Below are 21,643 nucleotides of genomic sequence, written 5' to 3'. Positions count from 1 at the left end.
TCCTGCAGCTTCACCATCCACGCACTCATCTCAGCTTTTCCCCCCCTGATACATGACTTGCACAGATTTAGAAAGCAAAATATACGTCCTCGAGGCACATTCTGAGCCAAACAACAGACAGCATCATTATTAAACGAGAAAGTATCCCTCGGATATCTGTATATCAAGTTCTCAAATCCTTCCCAAGGGTGCTCACCAAAAAATAGCCAAAATTCGCTGTACAAAATGCCCAATCCCAGACTATATTCCAAAAAATCTTGCAAGCCTTGATTTGCAAAAATAAAAGAGGGCAGGAGCACAACACAATTACGGTTTGAGAGGATTAACGGGATCCAGCCTCCTACTACAAACATACACACATACGCACTCGCTCTACTCTCATCCATCCCACGTGAAGATCCTCAGCCTGCTCATGAAAACCATTACGCAGCTGCAAATCACAGCCCAAAATATTTCAAAACGGGTATGAAACACAAGCCCCGGACCCCCAGGAAGGGCTTTCGGCCACGCTGGTCCTTCCTGCGGCACAAGGGGCCAGCGCTGGCACCCACAGAGCACGCACCAACCCAGGCGAAAGGCTTTTAAAAGGCACTTTAGTTACTATTCGTTTTAAATCTAAGGAATGGTCCACCCATCACATGTGGCTTTATTGATTTACAGGGGGAAAAAAAAAAAAAAAAACAAACAACAACAAACCCTGTATCTAGCTGACAAGAAAAAAAAAAAAACATCCAATTGAGATGGTATTTCCAGGACAGAATTACAGCCCTGGCTCCCCATCCTCCTGTCCCCGATCATCTTTTACACAAGAAGTATTGGCAGGCTCCTAGTTATAACTGAGTAATGGCCCATCAGCTCTCTCCCTGGATTATATATTAACTCCTGGTTCTCCTGCAACATCTGCCCTCCTCTCCCTCCCCCAAAGCTGCCTTCAGCGCTCATCAGCACTCCCAGGGGAGACCCCGGGGCTGCCCCAGACCCCCACATACTGCAGCACCCATCCAGGTCCTGGACCAAGCTCAGCTCCAGCTGCAGACCTGTACCCACCACACTGGGAGTGAAAGAGCAGCTTTCTGTATGAGGACAGATGTTTCTGAGCAAAATGAAGCCTCGAGGCAGAGGAGGTGAAGCTGATTAAGCCTCATTATCCTATTTAGCATAATGATCGTGAAGCCAAGAGGACGTCATGCAGCTGGGGAGTGGAAAGAACAAGGCGGATGATAGAAGCGCGTACGCACGTGGGCAGGCCGGTACGGCCGAGCTGACGTGCAGCCTGCGAGGGGTTTACTATCTCCCACTATGGCCAGCTTGCTTTCTCCTCTTCCCTGCCCGTGCCACCTTCCCAATCCCACCAGTGCCCCATCTGTGAATTCCCGCTTGCTCAAAGCATCATTTAAGGGCAGTGATCTGGAAAAGGCAGGAGCAAGGGAGCTCCTGGAAGCCACAGCTTCAACACAGGCGCTCTGCTGCGCCCGGACCCAGCATCCCACCCAAAGCCCACCCGCGTGGGCACGGGAACACTCGTGGGAGCTCCAACAGCCTGCAGCACCGCTGGGTGAGGTCTCGGGAATCCGGCAGCTCAGAGACAAAGGCAACACACGTGCACGTGAAAATTCAGGAGCAAAAGCAGCCAGGGACTGTCTGAAAACCAGAGTCAGGGCTGGATGCGTCCCCTGGACTCTTGCGGGATTCCTCCGGGAAGAGGGAAGCCAGAGCAAGAAACCCATCATGGAAACCCAATAAAACATCACACTCTTGAACAAAACCCAGCCAACTCAGCAGGGCTGCAAGACAGATTTGAAGGATAAGAATAATAATACTTAATTCCAGCTTTCTTATGTGTTACAGTAGACCCAAAATAGCTACTCAGCCACCAGGGACCTACTGCGCTGAGTGGTATTTTTAAGTAAACTCTCCCTCAAAGGCTTCGGGTCTTGGTATCAAAGACCCTCAGCCCCAACCCTTTTTAGTAAAGGCAATAGTGTCTCATACACCCCCATCACCTGCCCCTCTCCATCCAGAAGCCTCCTCAAATATCAGTTGAAAGCCAAGTTCTTATTTAAGAAGTAGTCGTAAGGTTAAACAAGAGTGAAGGAAGGAGAGAAACCTGTTGCAGCATCACCAGAGCCAGGGAGGGAAGAGACAGACAGGCCGCTCATTAGTGGTTTAAGATATTCCAGAAACTATAGCAACATCCCGCTGCAGAACCAGCTCTACAACCGCCTCCCCAGCCGCCGAACCCAGCACAACTGGTAAAGACACTTTGGCTGAACACAACATGCAAGCAGACGGTTGCCGAAATCAGGGAGAGGCCTTTTTATAAAACTCTTGAGGTCTGTTTCTGCAATGGTCTCGCTCTCCAAGCGCACCCGAATGCCCCGCTGTGATTTACTGTCCTCCCCAGCCGAGCCGAGCGCTCCCAGGCCAGCATCTCCTCCTCCATAAACTCAGCGAAAGGATGATGAACAAACACGTTAAAGGCTTCACATGGGGAAATGGCAAAAGATAAAGATGTAACAGATTAGATCTGTCTTTTGTAAGGAATTTAATGACTACAGCTGTTCGGCATCATTAACCAGTTTGTCTTGGAGGTTTAACCCTCCCGCCGGCCCCAGCTCTGCCATTGAGCAAACACTCAAGTACCACTGGAGCCGCCCAGCTCCCGGTGGGGCTGCAGCAGGAGCGAAGCCTTGCTCCCTCCCTGGGGAGCAGGGCTGGGGTGATAAGGAGTCATTAAAAGCTTTTACTACCTGTTGCTATCCAGCAAACCAATTATGGAGGAGTGCCAGGCAGAGAGAGCGCTCTCTTTGCAAAGAGCAGCCTGCTAAAAATGGATCCCTCGTCCTGCCCTCCCAGGGACAGCATGCCCCACAGTCTCACCAGCATCCCTTCCTCGCCTGACTTTAAGTGGTGGGGGGGAAACAACCCTGAGATTTTAACAGATTTAGAAAGAAGCAAGACTTATTGGAAGTGAAGTGCAATGGCTTAACCCTTGTCTGAGCAGCACTGGCTCCTGAGAAGTCTGGGCTCAAAGTGAAGGGAGATGCATCTTGAGCCAAATTCCCCTGCCAGCACAGCCCCAAGGACAGCTCAGGACTGACCAGGCACTTGCTGATTTTCTTTTCAACATATTCAGCTTTAACCTCTACCCGTGCTCCTTCCACAGCATCCCTCGTAACCTCGCCAAGTCTCTGGGTACCCTGTCCTCTTCCTAAAGCATCCCAAAAGTCCCATCCCCTGCCCACCGCAGAGTCTCTGACCAGCCCCCACCACGGCTGCCTCCGGGCAGGGAGCACGGGAGCCCTGCACCCACCGCCAGCTCTCCTGGCCCTGCCCGAGTTATTGGGGGAAGGACAAGCAGCGTTTTGCATTTGCACAAACTCTAACAAGGTGGGTCCTGCCTGCTATCTGGCTGGAGGAGACACCCCAGCACAGGGCCACCTGCTTTTGCAGGAAGCAAAACACACAGGCAGCAGCGTTAGCCACGGGCTGTAAACACTCGAGCTCAGCGTTACCAGCTACCAGAAGTCCCGTGGGACAAGCGTGTGGTGGCACACCCTCTCCCGCATGGTGCGCACAGCTGCGTCGAGCCAGAGGAGGCAACAGCTCCTCTCCTGTTGGTATTTGAAATGGATTTAAAGCACGATATAATTATATTTTTTTTTATATATATTGCGCTGCTCCCTACAAGACCATCACCCTCGCCGCCATTCACACTGGCCACCCTCATCACCGCTCCATCCTGCTCTTTGCAACGCAAGAATTTCACTCCCCCGATGCTCTTCCCCCTCCACGTGTTCCCGTTTCAAAACGCAGCAGAGACAAATGCCAGCCATCAGGAAGAAGCGGGTTTTGTGGTGCAACTGTTTATCTACCCTGTTGGGAAACATCAGCTTCGGGCAGCTGATCAAATACATCCCGCGCCCCATCCAGCACCTTGTAACATGGGCGATCACTGCGATGGCCAGCGCAGGCAAGAGACCTCGGGTTACTGAGAGCAGAAGAAAAAAAAAGCAGGGTTTGATGGCAAATGGCTTCCAAGGGCTCCGGCTACCCGACGGCAGCCCCCGCTCCCATCCTGCAAAGGGTTCGGGAGCCCTGGGAAGAGCCAGGACACGGGCAGGCAGAGAGTGCGGCGGGGGCCAGGCCTTCAGCCATCTGACACTGCTGTTGTTTCATTTATTTGTTCTTTACTCTAATGCATCCATTTGCACTGGAAGCGACACACCGTAATATCGAGTAATTTTCTTCATAGCTGAGGATGCATTTGACCGTACCTGTTATGAGAGGCTCAAAAAGCAAGGGAGCGGGGAAGGCTGATGCTGCGTGCTCCCCTGGACACCGGGGATACCAGCCATACTCGTCTTCAAATGGAAAGCCTCATGCTCCTTACTCATAACCACAGATAATCCCCGCTTCCACTAAAATAAATAAAAAATTTAAAAAGCTCTTTGGAAGTTTTTGAAAAGATCTTTCCCAACTAAGCCATTCTTGTGTTTTCAGCTGTAAAAATCCAACAGCTTCCAATTTATTTATTTAATAATACTCTTAGATGATAGGATGGCTCATTCAATTTTGAAATGCTTAGAAGGTTGGCAGCTTTGCAAATTAAACCCCTGGGCTGAAACAGAAGGTCACACCTGACCTGTTTGCAGTGTTGCCAGTAAAAAGAACAAAAGCAGAAGCGTAAAAAAAAAATAAAAAAAAAGGAAGAAGAAGAGCGCAGACAGCCTAAAGCTGCATTCAGCCCTGGCAGAGCCACCCAGGGTCTCAGAGAAAACATGGTTTCATTAAAACCTGCGATGGAAACCAATCTGTATCCAGCTTCTGTCATGGCAGAGCCAACGGAAGAGCAGAAGCCCCCCGGCCCAGGAATGCCTACTTACCAGCGCCGGGATGAGCAGGTCAGCGAAGTACACGAAAGCTGCTCCCAGGGCAAAGCCCACGGCCACCGGGAAGAAAGCGAAGGCTCCGAAGCTGCCGGACTCCTCGGCCATGTCGATAGCCGGGGCCAGGAGGGACCAGTAGGAAGCGGCCAGCATGACCTGGGAGACAGAAGGGGAGTGGTGAGAGCCACATAGGCATCGATGCTGCGAGGATCTGACACCGGCTGCCGCACGGCAGCGCCGCTGGCACCTCTGCCAGCAGCCCACCCTCCAGCTAAGGAAACCCCTGTGCCCATCCTCGAGAGCTGCGTGGCCATTGCAACCCAGCAGAGCCATCAAAACCCGCTTCTCATCACTGAAGGATGGAGAAGTGAGGTTTTTCCCCATTTTCACCAAGAGTGGTTTTCTTGGCTCAAAAGTCTAAGGCAGCAAATGAACGACAGAAGCTCATCAGGCCAATTTTCTGTGGGATTATCCCAGCCACGTCAGTCTTTCAAACTGGAACGGCAGCAGCACGGGAGCAGGAAAACCGCCCACCCCTCGGGTGCTTTGCAGCAACAGGAGTGGGTCCATGACCCCACTGGCCACCGCACTCCTGCCAAAGCCGGGGTGAACCACATCCATCCCGCACCCAGCCCTGGGCTTCTCCGCAGAGCGCGCAGGGGAGGAAGGAAACACAGCCTTGGTCTCACACAGAAAAAGAATAAATATTGGATAACGCCTGAGGCCAAAGAGCCATCTCCAAGCTAGCTGAGCGCACACCAAGGCTTTGCTACACAGATTTAAGCCCGCTGCGGTTTAGCTGCCAAGGTCCCTGCCTCACTACCCCAGCCCAAGGCAACGGCAGCACGAGGGCTTTGCAACCCTTCTGCTTCTGCACAGGCCAACGCTTGGGCTGCTCCTGTCCCAGCGCCCGAGCCAGAGCACCCAGTCTGGGAGGAGAACAAGTTCCCATCACAAACAGCAACGTTCCTGCTCCCAGCACAGACCAGCACTGCTGAAGTCCTACTGGGGTGTGTCACCAACACGGTTTGCACCAGGAAAATAAACCTTTCCAGCAGCAGAGTGTTTTTTTTTTTTTCTTCCTTGCTTGCTGCTTAGCAGGGAGAGAGAAGGAACAGCCACCCAAAAGACCATAGGAAAACAGGATTTGGGACTTGTGGGCATCTCCAATCCAGCCCTGCTCAGAGCTGGTTGCTCAGGGCATTACCCAGCATAGAGAACAGAAAACGAAGCAAGGCACCAGTTTCATAAGCTTATAAAGAACACAGTATTAACATGCATTTTATCACCTTATCTCTTCCTCTCCTCTGCTGCCTGACGTACTGGGCTGGGTTAATTAAAAAGTCATCAGCCCAGTGCAATGCCCTCAGCAGCAGCTTTGGCCCCGGTTTCTCTCCCTGCAGCCGTTCAGCTCCGCAGGAGCTCGGCTGTGACCAGCTCTGGGGACCAGTCCCATCACACACCGGGAGGAAGCAAGTCAGTGAGACAAGCACAGATGGGCTTCAAAATCACACTGGGATCTGTGTTAGGCTTTGGGAACCACTCTGTACCAGCAAAGGCAGAGAAGCGGTGGCACCCGCTGCCCCACCATGGGCGGGCAGGGTCCGCGTTGCCTTCGGGTGGACAAGGCGATGCTCCGAGCTCTCTCCCAGCCCTGCCTGCAAGCAGGGAAGCCCATCAAAGGGAAGCTTTCAACAGAGAAAGGAGTGCGGGATCAGGATCCAGCGGGAAGGAGCAAAGCAAGCCTGGAGACAGCAGCGGAGGGATGCTGCGAGGAAAGGTGACCCCACGTCTCCATCCAGCAACCCCCCTGAGCACCCCACAAAGTGCCGTTTGCAAGATGCTCAGAGGAGATGCTGCTCAGCTTGCTCTCACGGCACGAGCATTCACCCGCAGAAGAGAAGTGCGTAATGAACTATTACATTTTAAATCACTTTTAACGAAGGAACGAGATGCCTATTGCTGTAGACACCGGTCCCTGCGGGATTGTGTAAATCTCAGCTCACTATGAGTAAGAAAAAAGCAGGCTGTCATGTCAGGCTTAACCATGGCTGTCAAACTTCATATTTCAAATGCCACCTCCTTTAAAAAACAACCACACACCCTAACATGGAAACACAAGCAACAGGGAAAGGCTTTGCAGAATTATATTGTCATCTTATGTTAAGATATCATTTCCCCATGGAAAACAGCGGCCTGACACTCCTCAGCCTCCAGATCCCGTCATCACCAAAGTCAGCAGCGGAGCTCCCACCAGCTTCGCTGTACATGGGCTCCGGGGGAAGACGATGACAGAGCCACCCCGGCCTCACCAGCTGAAGGAGCAAAGTGCTGGGCTGCACCAACCACCTTCACTTGTTTGGGAAGGAAAAGCAATTTATTCCTCCACCCTTTTATGCAGAGAAACCCCTTGACCCCACTTGGTGGGGGAGCTGGAAGTCATTGCCCTGCAGCAGCCAGCAGAAGTGACCACGTCCCCTCAGCCCAAATCTGCGCTCAGGTGTGGGTTTAGGGACGCGGGCTTGCCTGGGAGCCGCCAAGGTCCTGCTCAAGGGTGCTAGCTCCTGCCCACCCCGTTCAGCCTCAGAGCTGGCATCTACCCCTCTGGTTCAGCAGCATCCCTTATCAGATGATGCTCATGAACTAACAAAAGGGTGAAAATTTCTGCCATCGATCTGATCTAAGTAACAACAACAAAAAAAACCCCAGCCAAACAAACAAAAAAACCCACCACCAAAACCCAACGCCTTCTATTTCAACTCTTTGTAATTGTCCAGGCAGGGACAGGAACCCGAACCCCACCAATGCCACCAGGCAGGCTGGCATCAAAGGCAGGAATAAAAGAGAAAAAGCCTGCCTGGGCTCTCCTCAGATCAATAAAACATGAAGTCGCTTCAGCAGAGGGTACGATTTTCTGCACAAAGCCTTTCCCTCGCACCAGCCCCGCTCTGCTCAGCCCAGCCAAGATGGGGAGCAGGGACCCACAGCGTGCCGGCTCGCTGGCACCGGGACACATGCCTCCTGCCAAACTGGATTTGGACATTTTTGCAAAGAGACTTCATGCTTCAGAGCCAAGATGCAACAACGCCGTAATTCCACCAGCTCTTGGGAAAACAAGCTGCAGTTGATGGGGGAGGAGAAAGCACACAGAAAGCATGAGACGCTTTATGCGCACAGAAAGCATGAGATTAGATGCGTATCTAAAGCATCCCCAGGTTGCAGGGAGCACAAACCCTTCCCTGCAATACATCAGCATAACTGGAGACAAAATCCAGGCTCAAAACCTGACTGCCTTGCACCACGGACAATGACTGAACCCAGGTCTGTGTCCTCGCGCTGATGAGAAACCCTCAAAGTGTGCCAAGCAGCAGGATCGATAACCACACCGTGCCCCAGCACCACTCCCGGGGCTTGACGGGTCTCCATCACCAACCCCCGGGCACCAGCATCTCCTTCCAGGCAGGGACTCGATGTGGGCACCCGATCCAGGCTCTCCCAAACGCTGCGGTGCCAACACTCCTCCCCACCTGGACCGCAGAGCCAGCACCGCCCCAGCTCAGCCCACGCAGCTTCAGAGCCACACAGGGGCTTTTTTTTTTTCTGCAAATACAGAATAAACAGGACAATGATCTTCATCCCCAACCACAGCTGGCCCTGCTGGACCCCAGGGCAAGGGGGAGAGTCCCCGCACACCCGAGTCTGGTATCACACCGCTGCGTTAAAATTAAAGCCCTCTCATCTCATCCGCTGAAAGCGGCAACGTCTCTGCGCAATCCTGCGGGATCATTAAGAACGGCAGCTTCAAGGGGAACCACCACGTTAACGGCACATGGATCAGAAAACCCAAGCCGCTTATGAGCGAAGGAGATCCACTTTTCTTTCCTGTCCTGCCAAGGGGAAGATGAGAGACTGGCAAGACATTTTCCCTGTCAAACTTCTTAGCTTGACTTCATTAAGGCTCCAACAACGAGAACCAGCCTCAGTAGACCCGTGTAAATTACTGATGTTGTTTTAAGCAACACTTAAAGGGAATATGCAATACCAGACGTGCCTGGTGCAGTTTAAAGAGCGGGTCTTTACGACTTTCTGCTTCACCTGGGACAGAAGAAATCAAATCGTGTCCCAGTAAGAGGAACAGCCACGCAAGGCTGCAGGGAAGGAGGACCACAAGTATTTATGTAGTGTTTATGATGTCTGAGAGCACAGCACCTCCAGGATAGCACCGAGATAACAGAGAACATCTGGAAAAAAGGTCTTAAGAATATCAAGATTTAAGAGAAAAGCCACAATTCCACATCAGATGCCCAAGCAAACGAAGCCTTGTCTCCATGGAAACACGGAGGCTTTTGCGTACAAACCCTCTATTATCCATGATTTCCAGAAAGGGAACTGAGGCAGAGAGATGCTAAATGCTCAGACACCCGAGTGGAGGTAGCGGGCTGGAAGAAGCTGAGCTCCTCCGCACCACGGCAACCAGCCGCACGGCTCCCCTTCACCCGAGAGGACACTTGTGCCATCAGACGTGGTCAGCTTGAGCCATGCCAAAAGGGGATTTCCCTTTGCAGTCGGATGCTCTCAGCGCAAGCAGGCGGCTCTCCCAGCGTGCAGCAATTTGACCACATGCCCAAGCTTACGCCGGCTCCCCCAGCTCAGATGGCACATCTGTGGTGAAGGCAGCACCGAGCCGCGGCTTTCCAGATCCCAAACTAACACTCTGCCTCCCAGACCATCGTTCTCAAGGTCTCCTGAACATCCCTGTCTCATGTCCTCCTCCTGGTTCGGCAATGGTAGAGAAGTTTTTAGTTAATTCTGGTTTTATTTTGCTTTACAAGCTCCCAGAAGACAAGCAGGCAAATCATTACCAACAGGAGAGAGAACCATCCATTATAACTTGTTTTACCAGCGATCCTGGTCTCCGAGAGCATCGCACACACTCCCTGGAACCCAGATGACTATCGGGGATCCCGAGCTGAGCACCAAAACAGCAAGATCTGAAGCAACTACTTGCCTCCAACAGTGCAGGAGGAGGAGGTTTGCTGGCTCTGACAGAGCACAAGGGAAGTTTAATTAAACCCAGCAGCCGATTTCAGAGCAGAGATAGAGGAAGTTAAGTTCTGCCTCTCTATCCCCGTGCTCAGAGAAGCAGCCCGTCCGTATCTGCGAGAGATCTACATCAAAGACACGGTGTTTTAAACAGAAATCCCTTAGAGCAAGGGAAGTAGTCCATGATCAAAGCAACGTCTCTGTCTGAAGAAACACTTCTTACAGGGAGGAAGAGAGAGAAAACAGTACAAATAGGTTTCAAAACCAACTGCTCCACAGCCTGCTTTTTCCCCTACGCAAAGCCAGCCTGCTCAAACACAGACAGCCCGCGCTGCTCCTGAGGTTCCCCGGACACTGGTTTTGCAGCACAAAGCTGGATGAGGCAGGAACGGCCCCTCGTCCCAGACAGCCAGGAGGATTTCACAGCCTATCTAGGTTCCCTCTCCATTGCTCCCCCCTTGGACACAGCCAGCCTCAAGCTTGCAGCCTGCTTAGCTCCAGCATCGCGTCCCACCTCCACCATCCCACATCCACCTGCGTGCACGGAGCCACGAGTCAGCCACGGTCCCTCCTGCCGAAGGGCTGTCCTGAAGGGCCAGGTCAGGAGGTGGTTTCCCCTCCAGCTTCTCCATGGAGTCTTTGCAAGGAAAACCCTTCTCACATTATTAAACCCTTTTGGGTAAGGATGAGATAGAGACACTGCCGGTGGAGTGATTACATCACTGCGCAACTGGGAAAAGAAAAACTCTGCTAAAGACTCCAGGGGATCCTGTTGCCTGGGGGTAACATCCACCAAACCCCTCTTCGGCCCCAGGCAGCTGCACAGGGGAAGCATCAAGGTGCAGGGTCGAGCACAGCCCTTGCAGACACAAAGCAGAGCTATGGGCACATCTGGAGCAAACCGAGCAAAAAGGAAGATAAAAGTTCCAACCTCTACTGCTTTTGCTGCATTGCTGCCACCCAAAGACTCGACCACCAAGCAAGGACCTGCTCCCAGCAGCCCTAGAAGCAATGGTGGCACAATCACCTGTGGATCTCTGGCATCTTCCTCTGGAAGAGCTGGCCCTGGCCACACAGCATCAGGGCAGGGCTGCAGCGACCCTGGGTGACACAGACAGCACATCCCAACCAACACCAGCTTCAGCAGCTCAGGTGCATAAACACAACAGAAACTTTCACAAAATTGCAGGTCGTGGGTGGTTTATGTGGCAGCACCTTCTGCCAGCAGGACCTGCCACCACCAGCCTCCTCGCTGACATTCGCCTCCAGACACTGCAGCAACCCCAGAAAAAATTCCCCTTTCCTGCTCCGAGCACAGCAAATTGAAAGAAGCTGGGGGAAAAGCAAATGTTTGTAGGACTTCTGCTTTACCAGCTGAGCCACACCTCTGCCGCGCAGGGATGACTCAGTTCTCCTGGCAGGGCGATGCAGCGGCCACGGCAAGGACGGCATCACGCTGTGCCGGGGCAGCACCCGAGCCAGCCCTCGGCCGGGGCAAACACCCCGCCGTGCCCCGGTATCTGGGGTACAGTCGCACCAGCCTCTTCGGGAGACAGCGATGCCGCAGCGAGGGGACAGCCCAGCCCACGCCGTCCCCGGCAGCATCTCCCCGACACCACTGAAGTGGCTTCGACTTGGCTTGCAGGGATGAGGGTGCGTCTGCCAGAGACAAACAGCTCAGAAACCAAACCACAGAGGAAAGCTCCAGAACGGGCAATTCCTAACGCGAGTGATTCATTTATAAATGATGGCCTGAGAATCCACTACAACAGACGAGCTGGATTATTCACATCATTAGCAGGTCACAGGCCTGTTCCAGGAAAGCTTGCTAGGGAGCAAACCGAGCTTTGTAGCATTTCACATCACCCACCACAGCAAGCTCTTGCTTGGTGCAGCTGGGGAAACAGGCTTCAGGAACAGCAGAAGACCTGTGATCTCCACAGCTGCAAACAGATTTCACCTCGATCAGCGGTACCGCAGTGTCTGGGGGTGCACAGGGAGGAAGGAGCCCCACTCCACGCACAACCTCAGCACGAGCGGCGTTACCGCACGCTGCAGGACAGACCACCCGCGCTGCCGGGCTCGTGGTTCACCCCGAAACCTGGCAGCGTCACCCACGCTCCGGGTGCCAGCTACACAGCCGGGATGCAGCGAGCGGGACCTGGCAGAGCCCTGCACCCCAGCCTCACACCCTGGGAAGATGCGCCTTCCACCCAGAGCACATTCCCCAGCTTCTCAGGCACATTCTAGCGCCTGAAGGAAAACAAACCTGATTTAACGAGTCTGAGTGAGCCTCCACCTGCTCCCCACCACCCCAGTAGCTGGGCAGCAGGAGAAGGTCTACGTTCACAAGCCCCAAGGCAATTTCAAGCCGCACAATTTAATGTCTTCCTTCAAGAAAGAGGCAATAAGGCCCACATTCAGTGTGCACCCTTGATGCAGAACTGCGGTGCCTTTATTCCCCCTTCTCCCAAGGGCTCAAAGCACCCAGGCTCCGCAGGAGAGCGAGAAGCACAAAGCAAGCTATGCGCACTAGCCTCCAGGACAAGGGCTCTCCTGCCCATCTTCATCGCACCAGTGCTCCAGGAGGAAGGATTCAGAAGCCCAAGGAGATGAGAAGAGCTTAACTCAAGAGAGCCAAATCCGGCACGGGCAGCTCGACGTCCTCATGACCCTCCTCAGGCCACCTCCACCCTCACTGAAGAGGTGCTGAGACATGACAAGACGTGACCAGCGCCGCACCGTGCTCTCCCCTGCCCCACCTGCACCTCAGGCAATTACCCAAGAAACGCTAACGCGAGCGGGCAACCAAATGAAGCGTGGTAGGGCTTCAGAGGTGCCAGCAGGAGAACACAGGCAGAGACGATGAGTAGAAGGATGCTTCTGTACTTACCCCTGCGGCGAAGCCTAAGCTCCCATCTAGGATCCGCCTCTGAAAAAAAAAAAAAAAAAAAAAACACAACACAAACACACAATTTAGTCCTGGCAGAAGCAGTGGAACGCAACCGCGCCACAAACCGTGCAAAGCAGTGAAGCCAGCTGCGCCGCTGCTGCACTGAGATAATTTTTCTTCTCCCCATTTCTGCAACCCAAGTGATTTCTCTGCTTTGAGGCAAGAGCCGTACTCCTCACCATCACCATGCCCACCATCACCAAGAGCCTACAGCGCATCCTGGCTCCCTCAGCCCACCGACACTGCCCGGACTGGGCTCAGCCCATCCAGTGCCCACACCAAAATGCCCTGAGGATATGGAAAGGTAAACCAGAAACTCTCCTGCCCATCTGTGCACACTGCCCTGCACTTCCCCCCCTTGAAGATTTTGATTCCTCTAATAACAGGCTGCTATAAACAAAGCCATTAGTCTTCCAGTAACCCAGCATGTATCCTGCCCACTTAACTCCCAGTGCAGTTTTTCTTCTTTAGCACATTGCCCTCCCCCAGGAAGAAAACCAACGTGCTACTGCAATGGGAATCGCGCTTTACAACAAACTCCTGAATAAATCATCACAAGAGAGAGGCATAAATAATAAATTCATCCGGGCAATTTTGAACACAACAGCAAGGGGGGCCTCTAATTTTGGAATATAAGATGACTTAGCGATCAGCACTTTGCTTGGTCTGAGCACAGGCTGACCTGAATCCTGCACCAGAGAAACCAGGTTACAGGAGGAGAACCTGCTGTTCCGAATACAGAGCCCTGCCTGCGGCTCTGCCCCATCTCCCGAACGCTGTGAGCTGCGCTACGGCGCATACCACAGCCTGGGGTCAGGAATTTGATTTGCTTCTTCCCTTCTGTGTTGACACACGGGAGAGAAATGAGCTGGATTTTTTCTCCTCCTGCCCCAGGACCTCCCAGGGTCAATGTCAAGTCCCTCACGCTTGGGACCAGGCTGCCAAATCCACCCGGGAGCACAGCGCGGCCCTCCATCCCGGACCCCACTCGCCTCCCGGGGACAGAGGAGGCGATCCCAGCACCCACCTGCCCGCTGGAAAACACGAACACCAGTGCCGAGCCAGCCGCCGTCAGCCCCCAGGTCAGGAAGGTTCCCAGCACCGACTGGATCACCGGCCCGTGTCCCGGGATCATGCTGACCTAGGAGAGATGAGGTGCGTCAGGAGAAGCGCCTGGTGTTTCAAGGCAGAGAATAACCCCCAAATTCCTCCCTGGTTAACGGGGGAGCGTGCCCCAAACCCCTCCTCACCGAAGGGGACAGAGCGAGCTTAACCGTCCTCCCTGCACCACCTCTCTCAGCTTCTCTCTTCCCCTTAAGTAAGGCTTTGCGATTTAACCCGAGCTCAGAGGAGCAGGAGGGACCAAGGCGGGACGGGGTGCACCACATCGCATCCAGTGCGTGACCCGATGCTGATCTGGGGCTCAGCCCCCCGAGCTGGCACCAGGACAGAGCCGCTGCGGGGAAACGCAAAGAAACAGTGCTCGACCCTCGCCGAGCGAGGGGACGCCTCGTCCCACGTCCCCGGGCGGTTCCCAGGCACGTGCATCGCGTCCCACTTCTCGGTGGCACTTATTTGCGCCAAAAAACCCAACTGTACTCGCGCTGAAGGCGAACGCCCTCGCAGCACCCGGCTGGAGGTGCCTCGGGACCAAGGGAAAAGGGGGACGAGTCCCGGGACGAGGCACCCAAACGGGGCTCAGCGCCGAGGGGCTGCCCAGGACCGGGGGAGCGTTATCCGGGCACGCCGTGCTCCGCGCACGGCCCAGGGAGCGGCACTGCTAAGAAAATACACGCGTGTGCAGAAATACAGACATATAAAGATAGCAGAACGCACATGTAGTTATACAGTTATACGGAAGTACACGGAAGCACGCAGGTATTTATACGTGTATATATAAATATATAGGAAATACACACGTTATTGCCTTCTCCCCCCTAAAAGGCCCTCCCAGGCCCCCGGCGTGGCCCCGGGGCCGCTGCCAAGCCCCGCGGGGTCGGTGCCCGGGTCAGACCCCCCCGGCTGCCGGGCCCCGGGCCCCGACCCCCTCCCCCGGTGAGAGGGAGACACCCCCCCCCGTCCTACAGCCCGCGCCCCCAGCACCCCGGGCTCCCCCCTAGTCCCCAAGGGGGGGACCCCCACACCCTGCCGGGCTCCCCCCAAACCCTACCGCGGGCACCCCGCTCCGCCCGGCCCCGGCGCCCCCGGCCCCGCTCACCGCCCGGCGCTCCCCGCCGCGGCCCCGCCGCCACTTCCTGGTACCGGCACACGTGTCGCCGCCGCCGCCCCGCCCACTACCGCGGTTCTCGCCAATGGGAGCGCGGCGGGGGCGGGCCGCCCGCGGTTCTGCGTTTCGGGAAGGAGAGGCGGCGGGAGAGCGGCGCGGGCGGGCGCGGCAAGGCGCGGAGAGGAGCTGTCACCGCCACCGCCACCGCCACCGCCGGGCACGGCGCAGCATCCCCCCGCTGCAAGGTGAACCCCGGGCAGGGCTGCCTTCTAGGCTCCTGGTCTTTGGATTGGGGTGTCCTGAGAGCGTCCCCTCCTGCCACCCAGCAGCCTGCGAGCGTGGCCCCGACATCGGCGCGGTGAGCTGCGCCCGTGCAGCGCAATCAGCCGTGCTCATTAACAACTGCTGCACCTTAATGATCAGCACATGGCAGCCTGCTGGAAACAACCCGGCACCGCTGGCATCCGTCCCCGGCACGGCCTTTGGAGGGTGCATCGGGCACCACCGCCATTCTCTCCCACCCGTCGACGTCCCCTCAAAGCACCGTCACGGGGCGCACGGCGGCCAAGCCCCGGGTGGGCTGGGGGCAGAACCGGCTCCGGCAGCGATTCCTCCCTAGCCGCTCAGTGGCCTTGGCAGGAGGGAGAGGGGCTTACGCCGATGGCCACGGGGCAGAGGGAGCCAGGCCAGGCTCGGGGCTTGCTGGTGCCTCCTGCTTGTGCCATGCCGGAGCGTGCAGGGGATGGCAGAAGAACACATTCAACTCTTCTGCAACATAACACTTCTTTATTAGAGTGGTTATCTTTTAACAGCCTTTGATCAGCCTCCCCTGACAGCTGGGAAAGGTCAAGGCCATTTGAAACCTCCCTGATTTAGGATTTCATCAATCTCCGCCTGTAGTCGCCTGCATCCTTCGTTAGCCCCCGTAACAAGGCAGGTGCCAGCTGGGAGGGACACGGGGACGGAGCAAACAGAGCTCCCCCCACCGCCCCGGGGTTCCCCGGCCAGCCGTGACGGAGAGGCTGGCAGGGCTGGGGACAGCTGGTGAGCCGGCAGGGCTGGCCGTGGGGACACCGCTGCCACGGGAGCCCTGCACGCTGCCACAGTCTGGGGGCGGCTGGCAGGGACAGCCTTGCCTGGGGACGTGTGGGCAGCCCCAGGCAATGGGGACAGTCGTGATGGCAGCGAGGGTCCATGCAGAAGCATCAGCAAAATCAACTCCCACCTCCCCGTCCCCGGTGTCATTTCCCCACGTCACCTTTCCCAGGATAACAGGGCTGCCCTCGCACCAGCCACTCCTCCTCCCGCCTGCCTGCACGGTCCTGCCCGTCCTCCACAGCTCAGCCCTGGCGAGGGACGGGGACAGGGTCCAGTCCAGCCCCTTCCCCACGCCGGGCAGACGGGCAGTCACCCCTCCCGCTGCACCCGGTGCAGGCAGGCAAAGGCAGCGCCAGGGAGGGCTCATTTGGAAGGATGAGACCACGGTCACAACCATGCATCCCCTGGAGTCCCTAAAATGCATTTTAAACAACAAAAGGGGCATAAAATCTTGTGCAATCTCTCATTACGGTGCGTGAGATGCTGCAAGGGGCAGCACCGCAGTCCCAGCTCCAGGAGCCCTGGGGCCGCCGGGCAGCCAGGACCCAAATCTCCCTGTTTTTTTGCAATAAAACTCCTTAGCGATGTGTGGGGTAGCTGCGGCAGGCAGAAGGTGCAGAGAGACACATCCCAGCACAGCGATGGCCTGGGGCACCGCGGGCTGAGGCAGGCTTGGCGATGCCCCAGACGTGCCCCTCACCGGGCACGGCAAGCGGGGTCCCTCTGTTCCTGCTCTGTGTCCCCTTTGCGCAGGCTGGGCTCGTGGCCAGGCTCTTTCCCAACCCAAATCCATCCGTGTCACACTGGGGTGGTGAACGGAGCCAGTCTGGACCCGCACCAAGGCCGTTGCCAAGCCGAGGGAACGAGGACATCCAGAGACATCCCAGAGGACAGGGCACGGGAGCAGCACAGCACGGCAGGCAGCGCCAGGCAGGGCCAGGCAGGGCACACCATCTCCATCCCACGAGCTAATGGCACCTATCAGTCACAGGGCACAAAGTGACAGCTTTATGCTTCTCTGCCAGCTTTAGGCTCCCCATGAGAGACGCGATGGGTGCGGTGCAAGGCTGGGGGAGCGCAGAGTCCCACTGGCACTGAGCTGCAACCCGCGGCTGCTTTGAACAGGAGGGGATGCGAATACCAGCGGATCGGCGCGTGCTGTAACTAACCCCGACATTTCAAGCTGGTGCAGGAAGCCTCACTGCCAAATGCGGAGTACTGTTAAGTCCCGATTTAATGCTCACGACCCTCCAACAAGCCAGGCACAGCAGGGAGAGACACGGGCAGGAGCAGAGATTTCGGTCCGTGGTTGCCAAAGGCTCATTAGCGTCAGGGGTTTAGCAATATGATTCACAGGGAATGTGTGCAGCAGCTTTCACCGCAGCCCAGTCCCGGTACCCTCGGTAGAGATCAATAAACTAATTACGGAGGCAAATAATGGCAGGGTGAGAATGGGAGAGGCGGGAGCAGGAGGAAGGAGCCGTCTGCAGGGAGGTCTGGCGGGAGCGGGAGGCAGCTCCGGGGAAGGAGCCGTATGCGGAGGGTGCGGGGCTCCCCAGGGAGAGCCTCCGACCCGCCGGGGGTGCAGAGAAACCTGCATCCCGCGGGGTCTGGATGCTTCGGGGCATGCGGGGATGCTACCGCCTGCCATGGCCCCAGGTGAAGGCGCCAGCACCTCTCCCGCCCCATCAATCACCGCTGCAGACGCTGCCCGATTAGATCACATCGTCCGGCAGCAACCAGCCTGCTTCTGCCCTGCCTCAGGGGTGCGGGGAGATGGTCCAGGCCTGGTTGTCTGGCTAATTAGCAGATAGCAAAGCCTTTCCCCATCCCAGGCATCCCTGTAATTGAGCCAGGCAGCCTCCAGCCCGGCGTCAGCAGAGCCACCAAAGCCGCCTGTGGCTGTTGGCTGGAGATGGGAAGGGAAAGGGCAGGGAAAGGGCAGTGTCATCCGAAGCGACCACGGGAGAGGAAACGCCCCAGTCATCTCTGCCTGTGCTGGCCCTGTCCCTAGGGCCACGGGGGACAGCGGGGTCCCTCCGAGGGCAGTGTGCAGGGGAGGAGCGGGCTTGGTCATGGCTGCTCCGTGCAGGGAGGCAGAGCTGCTCGGGGCCGGCTCGCCACACTGCAAAGGCGATGATGAGCCCTGGGGCTCCTCGGGCTGGCCCTGCACCCCGCGCCCTGGGAGCGGGGACAGTGCCGGGGCCAGCAAGGCTGCATGGCATCACTTTGCTCCCTGCAAAGGTCCTTCCCACCGCGCCATGGGACACCGCAGCTGGGCACCCAGAGGAAAGGAGATGAGAGGAAGCTTTAACCCCCGGGCACCCGTCCCCCAGCACAAACAGGGCCCAGAGCGATGACCCGGCATTTTTGCCATCAGTCATTAACAGAGGTAACGGGAGAGACCGCCAGAAGGGCTGTGGGCAGGGGCACTCCTGAGGACAGCAATGGACAGGGCTGAGACAGGCAGGGCATGCGCGGGGACCCCGTAGCACCCACTCGGGACCCAAAAGTGGGTGACCAGCCCCATGCACCCCCATCTCTCCCCCAGCAGCGTGGGGCGGCTGCAGGCAAGCGGAGCGCAGGAGGAGCAAGCTGCGGAGCAAGCTGCGCTCGGGAGCAAATGCCTCCCCTCCTGACTGCTGGGGAACGGCAGCTGCCTCCCAGTTCCTCCAGTTCTCCTCCACCATCAAAGAGCCCCACCAGTCCAACACAGCCTCCTTCATTCCTGCAAAATGCAATCTTGCTGCCTCCCCTCCACGTATTGGGGAGAAAGGCCGGCTCACCCTACCCCTCCATTGGCAACCAAAGCCCCAGCTCCTTACAACACTCATTTCCAGGACAGGGGTCAAAAGCACTGTTTTCCATGGGGACTCTTGCAGAACAGCTGGGAATGGATGGCAGGAAACTTGGAAGGACTTTAAAAACCACTTTGTGGTCACGTAATCCCCATGCCCCTCTCCCATGGGTTGTATCGGCCGTCAAAGCCGTGTGGGAAGAGGCTGTGCATTTCTCCTATATCCAGCCTTGCCAGTAAATTGCTTTTCAGCAGAGTGGATGCTTCCCAGGCTAAGGGACAAAGAGGAGTTTATCTGCCAGCACCAAACCAGCTGCTGGGGTAAGACGTCTCTCCAAACCAGAGACCACCCAGAGGTACAGATCAGACCCTACACTAGGCTATAATGCAACCCTAAATCTAAGCAGAATAAAAAAAAATCTCTTCAAAAGGCTCAAACACAGCTTCCCGATTCAGCTAGCTGCTGCTGCACTCCTCACTGGATGGATATCTGCTCAGATCAGCCCCTTAATATACACTGGCCCACCATTACATTAGTTTGGGGTTTTTTTAAATGAAGATCAGATCTGGTTTTAGCCAAACGAGCTTGCTGGCTGAATTCACACAGCTCCCTGGCCCCTGCATCCAACACCAGCTTCCCACGGAGATGAAAGCGAAGGGCAGAGGGCGGCCGAAGCCCTGACGCTCCGCCGGCAGCCCCGAGCAGCCCCGCAGCTGGTGGACGGCACCCCGGGATCCCCACGCTCGCCCTGCCCCAGCCGCCCGTTGCTCCAGCCCCCCGGCACAGTGGGAAAACCATGCTCAGCACCACGCGGGGCACTGGGAGAAACCGCTGCAAGCCCAGGCTGGGCGCTGGTCTCGGTGCTGGGGCGAGGGGGACTGCGGCACACCGACCTGCCACGAGCAAGGCTTGCGGACCTCAGGTGCTGCGCCCCAAGGGACCCAAGGGAGGGATGTGGCAGTGTCACCCATTCAGGGGAGAAATTCAAGGAGGCAGCACTGGAAATGCACACAGCAAGGCTTTACGCTGCCCTTCCCGCTGCCGGTGACGGCTGTCCGTGTGGCTTTGAGGGAAGGGCACAGTCAGGACATCCCTCCTGGGCACAGGAACCAGCCGAGAGAGGGTAAAACAACCGTGAAAAGATCACAAAGCATCAGAACCCCTCCTGTGCCACGCTGGCGTGCTGCACTCCCTCCTCCCCGGGGTCGGGGAACATCGGTGCTCTGCCTGCACCTCTGCCTGCGTTTCCGGCAGGCAGAGCACGGCGGTGGTCCCAGGGGCCACGTGCAGCCACCCTGCCCAGAGCAGCAGCCCAGGGAGCTGCCTGCTGGCTCGCGCAGGTGACACGCAGTGGGACACGCCAACCTCAGTGGGCAGCACCCCGCCGGGTCCTGATCCCCCATCCGCATCAGCCAGACCATCTTCTTCCCTATCCTCCTTCCTCACATACTTTTACTAGGATAATAATTTCCACATAATTTATTTCAGAAGAAGCTTTTTCCAGCCTCCTAAAGATTTATGAGGCCAATCGTGATTCTCACTCATGCTCCAGGACCCTGTGTCTTCAGATCCACCTTGGGAAGTGGATGGCTAAGTGCAAATGAGAACCTCCCAGCCCCTCTTGCCGCAATCAGCAGCCTTGCTCCGGGCTCTTTGTTCCAAGTCACTCTTAATTTCCTGCTTTCTATTGTCTCTTTGATAAGTGATGGAAAGGGGCGGGGGGAGAGGAATAGCTATTATTTAATTGCTTTCAAGATCTCAAACAAACCAGAGCAGAGGTTATCTCCCCCAAACCTCTCTTTTTTGGTCTTCCTCCCCCAGTCATCGTTACTGGGTAACTGCAGAGGGAGAGGCTGCGGCAGTAGCCACCTGTATTGCGCGAGTCTCCAGAGACCCCAAAGCTGTGGGCAATCGCCGCATCCCCTTCCCAGCTCTCCCAGGCTGGGCCGAGCCAGCGAGGACCTGCCTAGCCTTGCCTTTGGTGGCAAGGTGCAAAATCCCGGGGCCAAGGTATTCCCAGCTTCCGGGCAGACTTTGCACCATCGCTGGAACCAGAATGTTGCTTCTGCAGCAGGAGCCAGGCAGCAAGGCCAAGGTCGTGCGAGGAAGAGGAAGGAGCTGAGAGGTGCGTGGTCCTGGGAGGTCTCTTCTGCTGGAAGCCCTGCGGAGCCAGGCAGGTCCCTCCACGCGCTGGGGGGAGCCAGGGTCCCTGCACGTGCCCCTGGGACCCTCTCTGAGCCCCTGGGTTTGGTCACCCTTTGCCGTGCACCAACAGCCTCTGCGAGCGGGAGAGGCCCCGCTCCCAGGCGCAAAGCCTGGCACCGCATGGCCGGCCGGCCCTCTAGGAGCAGCACCCTGAGCCGCGGGCAGCCGAGGTGCCCCGCTTGGCTGGCAGGGTGCTGGCAGGGCAGTTGTCACAGCAGGGCGGGCAGGGAGGGCAGAGGAGGGTGGGCAGGGTGGGCAGAGGAGGGTGGGCAGGGTGGGCAGAGGAGGGTAGAGCAGGGCGGGCAGGGAAGGCAGAGCAGGGCAGAGCCGGGCAGGCAGGATGGGCAGAGGAGGGCAGGGGAGGGCAGAGCAGGGCGGGCAGAGGAAGGCAGGCAGGGAGGGAGGGAGAGGAGGGCAGGGTGGGCAGAGG

The 21,643-nt window shown here is 56.7% G+C and overlaps 1 protein-coding gene across 1 annotated transcript in view; it reads right to left on the bottom strand.

Annotated features, from left to right (window-relative positions):
* The window catches only part of SLC39A11 (solute carrier family 39 member 11), a 117,121-nt gene that overhangs the window by 83,142 nt on the left and 12,336 nt on the right, over positions 1-21,643 (bottom strand). The window contains exons 3-5 of the mRNA XM_087750878.1: positions 13,913-14,026; positions 12,826-12,864; positions 4,887-5,045 (exon numbers count right to left, since the gene is read on the bottom strand). Coding sequence (XP_087607004.1) covers positions 4,887-5,045; positions 12,826-12,864; positions 13,913-14,026 — 312 coding nt within the window. The remainder of the gene's footprint in view (positions 1-4,886; positions 5,046-12,825; positions 12,865-13,912; positions 14,027-21,643) is intronic.

The sequence above is a fragment of the Nipponia nippon genome, unplaced genomic scaffold (genome assembly GCF_047370975.1).
Source record: "Nipponia nippon isolate SJK-2023a ecotype South Korea unplaced genomic scaffold, ASM4737097v1 scaffold_14, whole genome shotgun sequence".
Lineage (NCBI taxonomy): Eukaryota > Metazoa > Chordata > Aves > Pelecaniformes > Threskiornithidae > Nipponia > Nipponia nippon.
This window is presented reverse-complemented; position numbering and strand designations above follow the sequence as displayed.